Here is a 10,283-nt window from a genome sequence, read left to right on the forward strand (position 1 = left end):
TGTGAACATAATTTGCCTGAATAGATGAAAAATTGAAGTATGGTTCTGTAAAAATAAGGTTCAACTCGTCCGCTTTCAGATGAAAAGCCTGTTTACCAAAAATATAATCCCAAATAGTTTTCTGATGGTCCCAGTTCACCAGATAACCTTTCTAAATATAAACATGGATGTCTACAGCAAGTAACTAAAGGGATAGATAAATTTATGTACATTCCCAATGGCAATACACAAAATTACCCCTCTTTAGACTACAATTCACCCACCAAAGAGAAATCACCCCTGGTAAAAATATCACATCACAAAACTTTTTTACTTTTAATCTTTAACTTTAAAATTTAAAGTTGAGGGTCCACATATACCGCCCCTCCTTCCTTCAAGTTCCCATAGAGGCCCCTAGCAACCAGTAACTATACCTACACGTATTGTAAAAAGAAGGCAACACAAAAAGCAAAGTTCAAAAAAAGACAATGAGGTACAATAGCTGCATTTCGGTTGTGTGTGAAATATGATATGTATAAGAGCGGAAAATGCCACAATAGCTAAACGTTAATAACCTCACAGAAAAAGTGCTCCATGTACCTGAAAAGGCAGCATATAAAACAAGGCTGAAAGCTCTCTGCAATCTTGAATCTGGTCTCCTAATAGTTATTCATTCATTTATTAACACAAATAGCGAATACCTAGTTTAAAACAACTTATAACTTTCATAGAGATGTCATGTTATATCTAAAGTAACAGGATGACTCTATGAGTGTATGTTTGTAGCAAAGGATCTCGCTAACCGATATGGTTCTCCGGTACAGTGAACTTCTGATTGGTCCAGGGAAGGTTTATCATATAAAGGCTAATTTAAAGTAAAGTACCACCACCCTACTAAAACATCACCCCAAAAATCTATTTTTATTTTTAAGACAAAAATTATAAGTGAAGGTCAAAGGTCAGCTACCCTCACCTTCATTTAAGTGCGCTTAGACGCCTTTAGGGGCGCAGCAGCTAGTAGAATAATAATATATCAAACATATTTTCATTTCACATTTACAGTTTTTTTCTGTTATAAATAAATTAAACAATTTTCCTATAAATGCTCTTCTTTTCTCAGCCTTTGCTTTGACTATACAATTTGGAATAATTCTGAACATTATTGCTAGATTAGGTAGGTATTTGGTTGGTTATATATTTTTCACATATTTCATTTTCAAAGGATTCATCCCGATCCCGAATGTAAAACAAAATTACCCTTTCTGTATATTTAGATTAGGGTTGGGCCGGATATCTGGCCAACGTTCGATATCCGGCAATTTACCGGATATCCGGCGTCAAAAATCAGCCGGATATCATGTAACCGGATAGTTTTAATATCCGATATCCGGCCGGATATTGAAAATGACCGGATATCCGGCCAGACCGGATATCCGGCCAAACCCTAATTTAGATCAAGACCCACCAATCAAGATCTAAAAAAACTCTCGAGGTTTAAAATGTCAATGAATGAGGGAATGTGTTTATAAAACTTTGGGAACCCTTATACTTTGCAATCCATTGTAACATCCCTCCCTGACAGACAGACCTAATAAATTGTATGTTTCATCATACACTTTGGTAAGGTAATTTTCAATAAGATAAGACAAGGGCCGATAAATTGATGTACATCCCCAATGATGACACACAAAATTACCCCTTATGTAATTTAAAATTAGTTCAACATAATAAACCAACCAATAAATTTTAATTGAAAGTCCCCAAAATTGTTAAGATGAAAAACAAGAAAACGTTATTTTAATACTTTGGGGACTTGAGTAATAAACAGCCCATTGTCCCCTCTCTCTGATATTAATTGAATCTAGCAATATTCCTGGGCGATGATTGAGAGGCGTATCCCGCCTTGATACAATATCCGCCATTGTCAAGAATAAAAGTTCCGCTTTTCTCCGCCACTGGCATTTTTTACATTTACCTTGATATCTGAAAGTTGAGAGCTTTATATTAGTCTTTATTCAAAGCAAGGATCTTAAGGGATAAGACATTGGACGTTAATTAAATACACATCTTAAATATTAATAAACAAAATTATCCCGAATAATTACCTATTGGTTTAAAAGTATGGACACTTCAACCAATTAAAATTCAATAAAATTACCCAAAGACTAAAATAATGGGGTTATAAAACCAGGGGTGTATATTCTACATGGGATCCCCGGCTCAGGGGGGGGGGGGGGGGGGGGTGGAATAAAAATAAGTGGTTGGAGGGAAAAAAATGTCAAATTAAGAAAACTGAAACATTTTTTCCATTTCCCCATTTCTCCTCCCCCCCCCCCCAGCCTTGGTGAAAAAAAACTAAAAAATGTGTGGTAGGAGGGATAAAATAAATAAAATATAGAGTTCTTTAAATATTTTTCCATTTTCCCCCCTACTTGGTGAGAAAAAAGTAGGGAGAAAAAAAAAATTTTGTAGCCGGGGGAAAAAAATAAATCTTGTGCAGAATATACACCTTTATATAAAACTTAGGGTACCTGTGTAATTTGCAGTGCAATATCCCCTCCCTAACTAATATTAAGTGATCTTATATAATACCAGGGAGAAAGGGGATCTTTATTTTTATTATACCGTTCTCTTATTTATTGACAGAACAATCTTGGGAACTTTTATTGAATTTTCATTCGTTGGTTCATTAAGTTGGGTCTCCAAACGTTTCAACCAGAAATTGTAATCAACAGAAGTTTGTTTATCATCATTGGGAATGTACATAAATTTGTCGGCCATAGTTTTATCCCTTTAGATCCCTGTATAGTGTATAGTACACTACTTTACATGTGAATATTTGAATTATTTAATAAAAAATATAACATAGAAAATAGAAAAAATCATAACTTTTATTAGGTATACACTATACAGTATACAACGAATCATAATAATAATAATCTAAATCAAATGCAAATTTACAAAATAAGATAAAGGTTTCTCAATAAAAAAATTCCCAAAAAACTTTATTTGTACTTTGAATAGGTATGTAATTGAAAAAGTAAGAGTTAGTATAAAATTTTAAATGCTATTGTCAAAAATGAAAAATAAGATATTTGGGTAGGTAAATGTTATTTGGAAAAGTGAAGACAAATATCTAGTGTTTCTTCATATAAAATATTCTTTTGTAAGTTTTCAGGTTAAACATAAAGTAAATATAATATTTAAGGGTGTGCAAAAATTAACCCTTTTTAAAATTAAAATGTGGCGGCTTGTATAAACAGGTACATTTAAGTATGGGGAAGGTTGGAAAATGCAACAAACAGCACAAGGATGGTTTTCTAACGAAATAAGTAGCATTTTTCTACTGTTTACACAAGCAACGCAATTTTAATTATGATAAAGAATGCATTTTTAGCACACCCTTTAAAATAATAGCCTAGGTACCACTCTTGTATTATTTTTTCCGTGTTACTGATCAGGCTTAGTTTTCTTGATTTTATCAGCTTTTATTTTCTTGAGGTAACCTGCACCACGACTATTTATATATCTGAAAGAAAATAAGAAGAATTGTATTCAATGATACAAAATTACATAAAACATAAAACTAGATTTTTATATGGGTATGTTACTAACTGCAAGTCCTTTTACAAATCTTCCTTTATTTAACACTAGTGGCTTCAACCATAGGCTCTAAGGACCATTGCTTCAAACAAGACAACTTTACTTCTTTATATTATAGACTATCGGCTGCGCCCTTAGCATCTAGACGCTCTTCAGACAAAAAACCTTTACTTAAAGATAAAATCAAGCATGATTCTCTTTCAATGAACTATAAAAGCTTTACCTGCTAATAAAGGTATCGATAGAAATATTCTTATGAAGGAAATTCTCAGCTATTTGTTCACTCTCCTCGTCACAATCAGTTGACAATGACAATAATCTGGAAAAAGAAAAAAATGTTAAAATTGTCCTTAAGATTGAAAACTTTTTTTTGATGATTCCTGTGACAGCAAGGTACAAGGCTCTATAATCATTATCGGATAGTCTACTTGTCTATTAATAACATGGTGATTTCTTGATTTTTAGAATAATGATTTCTAAGACGATTCAGCAAAATTGAATTTATAAGCGACCAAAGCTCCTCAATAAACAAGTCTAAATTGATAGATGGGTTTTGGGCGAAGGTTTCTTGTTTGATATCGGGCAATCTAAGGAATGGAAAGTTATAAAATACGAGGATTTTGTGACAGGAGAATTTTTGTTACTAATTTCGTAGCTGTCAAATGCACTTGAAAAGTCAAGAAGACATCAATGACATATCTAAGTTGATTTTATTCATGTCCATACCAATAGGTATATGTTGAACACGTATATTATTGAAATATAAAACATAGGCAAGTATAACCATTGACAACATCTACGAGTAGCGAAGCACAAAAAAACGGACAAAGTAGTCATTAAGAAAGGATGTTGGATTTTCGAGTTACTAGCATTTCGGACAGACAGAAAAACAAAGTTATTAATTCAGAAGAATCGCTACTTTAAATATGTTAACTCTAAAGTCTCAGATAGAATTGGATGTTCAATTCTCTAGTTGATTTCATAAATAGCATTTCTAACGTATAGACAGACAAAGTTAATTATAGAGTAGTTTCCCTAAAAAAAATAAAATAACTCTTACTTTTCAGATAGTATGGGAGGTTGAATTCTCGAGTTCATTTCCTTCAATTTATCCAAAGTTTCTTGCAACTCCGACTTTTTATGATGAAAATTCTTAGAAAAGAAAATAAATAATTGAAAGTGTAATAGTTATTTATCGCATCTATTATAAACAGCTTTCCGCGGATATAAAAACTGGTTTTAATCTTATAATTATACATTTTTATATTTGTGGAAAACTTGATATATAGGTTGCTATAAATAATTTTTCAGTGTGGCTGAGAACCGGTTCTAATCCATCGGATTTTAGTCGGTTTCGAAGCCATACTGGAAAAGGAATTTTTAAAACTAGAAGTGTCCAAAGTGTACAACACAGTCCCAATTTAATTTACACAAGAGATTAATTTGTTTATTTAATTGAGGTTTTAACTCAATATTTATCGTCCATTCTTAGGAAAGTTACAATAGGTGAATCTGTTGGTTTCACAATCTTACCTCGTAGTTACAAATGATTTGGTTTCTTGAAGTTTCAATTTGATGTTGTAATTCCTGATTTTCTAAAGCTTTGGCTTTTAATTCATCTCGTAGTTTGTCATTACTTTCATTTAAACTCACTAAAATAAATTTTATGAGTAAATAAGGAGGACAACATAAATAAGTAGCGAAGCTCATTAGTTAGCAACATGATCACATAGAATTCAGCACTCTATCTAAGATAGCAGAGAAGTAAATCTTACATTTTTTTTTAGATATTATAATACCCGTAAGAGCAATACTGGTCCAAGTAAAACATATAGGTACTGGATGTTCATTGTTTTAGAGAATATTCACAAAAATTTCAGCCGTCTTCTATCTTGATAGAGCCGAGAATATCACATGTCCTCTGTTCCTTTGGAATAAGAGTAGATTCGCTTCTTAAAGGTAATACTTAGGTCTAAATTATTCACAACTCGATTTAATTTAACTGCAAATGACAGGTAGCAAGTATATTTTACTTAGGATCTTGAAAACCGCTCGAGTGAGAAGTCAACGGTTTGCAGGAAAGCTTAGGATTTGGGACAGGTTTCAGTCTATTTAAAGAGGAATGTTACATGATATCATCATTTATTTTCAAAATATACACAATTAATTGTTAGTTTAGAAATTAAAAACATTTTTGGGGGTTATAGTAGAATGACAACAACATAATCTTTTAAGGAAAGTCGTCTGCAGCCAAACGACTATAAAACGAGTAGTTTCATATTTTACCTAATGTTTTATCCTCAGATTCCAAGTCCCACATAATTTTCTCAAAATGATCTTCATCGTTTAAAATACTTTTTAGTTCTTCTACTGATAGTTCTGATAATTTACTCCTAAATAAATAAGGGTATTTCAGATAAAAGAATTATATTAAAATTTTGGTAAAAACAAGGATGACAACATCCATAAATCAGAAAGTGAGACAAACAAACGTAAGTTATAAACTAACATGATTAACGCAATTAATATTCAACATTATTAGAACGTCTACCTATCAAAATTCCGTGTAAATCTATCCTAAAATTATTCAAAATTGATATTCTTAAATTTAGGAGTTGATTAAAGAATTCTAAAGGGCAATTCTTACATACTTAACTAAATATACGAGCTATCCTTGAACAACTGACCCTAAGTGTAGAAAAATTACAATCTAAGTTATAAAAGTATAATAAACGCGGTAAAAACAGATGGTATATTTAGAAAATGTTTAAAATGTATTACCTAATATAATCCATCATTGGATCTGTTACTCCAGATTTTTCATCCTAATAAAATCATAAAAATTAAATAAAGAAATAACATTTTATTGCAAAGTTCTAGGGGAGATTCAGAAAAAAGTATTTTACTTTTTTTAAAAGTAATATGCAAGTAACTTTTATGACAGATTTTTAAAAAAAAATCAACATTAATGGAAACCAATGTAATATGATAATATCTAACTTTTACCAAAGCTTTATTAGTGTTAAATAAAATCTAATGTTTTTCTAAAATAAAGTTATATAACCTGTTGTGATGATTTAACAGCTGCATCCTGTGGCTGCTGGACAGATCCAGGTACAACCGTCTGACCGCCAGCCCCACTAGCTGCCCTAGGAGCCACCTGTACGCCTAGTTGGTATTTTTCATACAATACTTTTCTCTCTCAATTTTATCTGACTTGCCTCAATTGACAAAGACGACAATTATATTCAAAAATAAAAACGCAACGCAGCATTTGCGCACCCCGCGAAAATTTATCTAAAATTATCTACCAAACACCATTTTTACTATTATATTTACAAATTCTGAAAAATAGTTAATTTGCTTTTGAATAATTTTTGTCTTCATAGTATGACGCAGCTAAGGCCAAGATTCGAACCTGAAACCCTCCTGACAACTAGCGGGTTGCGTTACCAGAGAGCTAAAGTCGCGTGTTTCATACAATACAGCAATTGTTTTAAGATGTACTAAAATTTAAATATTTTCCCTACAACTCATTTTGACGTGTCATATGCGCAATTTTCTTCATATGATACATACCCTTTCTGTAAAAGAATACCTTGTAGTATTATGTATGTTTTATGAATTTACTATGATTGAAAAAAACACATACCTAGGCCTTTTCTACATGAATTGTTAGGTAAAGTAGGATATATGGATATTATATTAAACTTTATACATTTAAATGTTATTAAAATCTTCATTCTTCTATACCCCTTAGATAAATTATTTTGGACATAATTTTGAGAAATTTTCAAGAAGAGAGGGGACATTGTGCTGTTTATTACATTAGTCTCAAATTTATATTGTAACGTTTTATTATTTGTTGGTTTAACAATTTTAAGGACTTTTATTGAATTTTGATTGGTTGGTTCATTGAGTTGAGTTTCCAAACGATTCAACCACTTGTTATTCTACAGAAGGGGTAATCATCATTGGTGATGTAAATCAATTTATTGACCATTGTCTTATCCCTTTAGATCCCTGAATTTTTATAAAAAATAAATTGGAATATCTCAGTGGCTGTGTTGTATTGTATGAATACCTGTTTTATCAAACTCTCTTCTAATGGCCTGAATAACCATTCCAAGATCTGAATGCGCAGCAAAGTTTCTAAATAGAAAACAAACAAAAGGTTATCTATTTTACACTTGCAAAATTGCTGCAAATCGCCTTTTTAACAATTTTTGTCAAATTGTGTTTTTCTTTATTATCTTAAACCCCATAAATATAAATGTATTTAAATATATTTCTATATTTGTTTTTATGAGGTAATATGCTCATAATTAATATGATTTTGAAAATAAAGGACGTCATTTTATTCGCAATATTCTGTACTAGCGGCTTCGCCCCTAGCCTCTAGGGGCATTGCCCCAAGAAAAAAAATAATTTTCTGCACCAGCACCAGCAGCACCAGCAGCACCAGCTGCACCACCTGCACCAGCAGCACCAGCTGCACCAGCAGCACCAGGAGTATTTTTTTGGGGGGGGTAAATTTTCATTTTTGGGGGGGTTGGGGGTGTCCCACCCCCCAAGAAAATAGCTTAAAACCACCGCAGGACCAATAGGTATATACCCTGAAGAGTAGAATCCATTCGGTTCAGTGGTTACCGAGATCTTAAGCTTCAGACGGACAGACGGACAGACGGACAGACAGACGGACAGACATCAAGCTACTTTGTATTATAGATAGTTACAATTTTCCAGTCAAAAGCGCCTATTAGGTCAAGCTGTACCTAATTATGACGAAACTCATGGACCTAATAAGCACATTTGACTGGAAGCTTGCACAAAATATTGCGGATAAAATGAAGCTCTTAATAATACAATGTATCCCAAATATATGAAGTTAGATTAAGACAAAATATCTTTTTTTCGAGAGAAAAAGTTTTAGGTTTGTAATATCCCATTATATAACATTATATAACATTATATACCTTAACCTAGAAGAATTTGTGCAGATATATAAATCTAGGAATTGCTGACAGACAAACTTACATTAAATTACTATAAAGGGGGAGTAATATAAGAAACCTTACCTAAGTCCCGGAGCATCAACAGTACCAAGTATGTCAACCCATGGGTGGATAACAGGAGGGTTTACCTCTACCACTGGCTGATAACAAAATAATATACTTATTAGGTCAACTTACATATTAAATCTTAATTTTGCGTAACTTTAAAAATAAAATTGTGTATATTTGTTGCTTTAATCATTTGGTTTAATGCTTCCCCTTAGAATGCCTTAGAGAGCGCACATAAAATTGAAATTAGTGGGTAATATTTTCTTTTCGTACTGCTAAACTAATTAAGTTCTCAGTTATATGTAAGCTTTACATATCATGTCCCAGAGTGGTTTTGGGCTATTTTGTTTTCAGATTTAAGTTATGTGATAGTTTTGGTCGAATACAGAGCTCCTAGATGCTGGGGGCGCATCAAACAGTATAAGTATAAGTACAAGTTTAAATGAAAACTTACTTTAATATTAGGAAATTTGTCGGGAAGATGGACAGCTAAGGTTAAATTCAGCCCAGATTCAGTTAGAAACCTTACTCTAAAATAATATTAATGTGTATTGAATATAAATACTGGTAGTCAGAACATTAGGAGAACAAAATAATAAAGAACAAATCTCATAAACCTAGTCTTCTTTTTAAAAATGTGATATCAATACTATATGAGCTGAACTTTTAAAGTTTCTTTAAACTTGATTCTACATGTTTTCAAGTCTAATCACAAACGCATAAATTTAAAACCATATGTAAAGTATTTCCTAAAAATATATCCAGCACATTCATAATACATTGTTTATATGTCAAGTGACTAAATACATCCAATATTGTCAATATAAAGCAACCACAGGGGTGTATATTCTGCAAATTTGACCCGGCTGAGGGGGGGAATAAAAAATATGTGATTGGGGAAAAAAATGTAAAAATTAAGAGAAATGAAAGCATTTTTTTTTCTATTTTTCTCCCCTCTTTGGTGAAAAAAACTAAAAAGTATGTGGAAGAGTGCATAATATGAATAAAATAAAGAATTCTGAAAATATTTTTCCATTTTATCCCCTTCCTTGCTGAAAAAAAAAAATAGGAGGGGAAAAAAATATAAAAATTTGCAGCAGGGGAAAAAAATGAATCTTGTGCAGAATATACACACCTGAGCAACCATTTAAAAAAGCATGTTTAAAAAATAATAAACTTACTCGTAAAGTCTGAGTGGCACCATCTCAACAACGTTGTCATTAAAAACCCTAAAAATGCAAAAAACATTAATGTCTTGATTTTTTTAGAAGGATCTATAGCTTTTTTTAATAATAAATATATTGAAATACAATTTTTGTACCTAATACAGTAAAATCCCCAAAGGAGAATATTTTTATTAATCTGGCATAGAAGCAAAGTAAAAAGAAACAAGGACAATTTAAACAAAGCAATAGCAGCGCAGCAAAAAGAAGCCAACAACAGTTTACTATTCATCTAATTATAATTTTACACCAATAAAGGTCTGTCTACTGTAGCAATGGATCTTGCTAATCGCTAAAAATCGGTATGGTTCTCCTTTACAATAAGGTTCTCAAAGGTTTATTACTATTTTGATTTAAGGTTGCTCAATCATTTCATTGAAAAATTTACTATAAAATAATTAGCCCCCATTATTTA

At 31.8% G+C, this 10,283-nt stretch overlaps 4 protein-coding genes across 5 annotated transcripts in view; all 4 read right to left on the minus strand.

Moving 5' to 3' along the window:
* LOC145322700 (uncharacterized) overlaps positions 1 to 10,283 on the minus strand; it is a 97,876-nt gene that overhangs the window by 82,109 nt on the left and 5,484 nt on the right. The window lies entirely within an intron of this gene.
* The window catches only part of LOC145322696 (cytosolic purine 5'-nucleotidase-like), an 83,530-nt gene that overhangs the window by 67,763 nt on the left and 5,484 nt on the right, over positions 1 to 10,283 (minus strand). The gene's annotated exons all lie outside the window — the stretch shown is intronic.
* Pstk (Phosphoseryl tRNA kinase) overlaps positions 1 to 10,283 on the minus strand; it is a 34,291-nt gene that overhangs the window by 18,523 nt on the left and 5,485 nt on the right. The window lies entirely within an intron of this gene.
* On the minus strand, positions 2,891 to 7,036 carry LOC145322701 (vacuolar protein sorting-associated protein 37C-like). Its single transcript, XM_080164917.1, has 7 exons — positions 6,647 to 7,036; positions 6,364 to 6,407; positions 5,869 to 5,975; positions 5,116 to 5,234; positions 4,643 to 4,734; positions 3,806 to 3,901; positions 2,891 to 3,508 (listed from the first exon to the last, which is right to left on the minus strand). Exons 2-7 carry the CDS (start codon positions 6,378 to 6,380, stop codon positions 3,430 to 3,432), a joined length of 510 nt encoding a protein of 169 aa, XP_080021043.1. The 5' UTR covers positions 6,381 to 6,407; positions 6,647 to 7,036; the 3' UTR covers positions 2,891 to 3,429.

This window comes from Acartia tonsa, chromosome 6 (genome assembly GCF_053477335.1).
Source record: "Acartia tonsa isolate MP-2025a chromosome 6, ASM5347733v1, whole genome shotgun sequence".
Classification (NCBI taxonomy): domain Eukaryota; kingdom Metazoa; phylum Arthropoda; class Copepoda; order Calanoida; family Acartiidae; genus Acartia; species Acartia tonsa.

What these genes read in the sequence shown, in the direction of transcription:
- LOC145322701 (XM_080164917.1), bottom strand. An exon ending in AAATCATTTGTAACTACGAG is followed by an intron (nt 4,735 to 5,115) that starts GTAAGATTGTGA and finishes TTCTTTTCTAAG; the next exon opens with AATTTTCATCATAAAAAGTC. An exon ending in ATCGATACCTTTATTAGCAG is followed by an intron (nt 3,509 to 3,805) that starts GTAAAGCTTTTA and finishes ATTTTCTTTCAG; the next exon opens with ATATATAAATAGTCGTGGTG.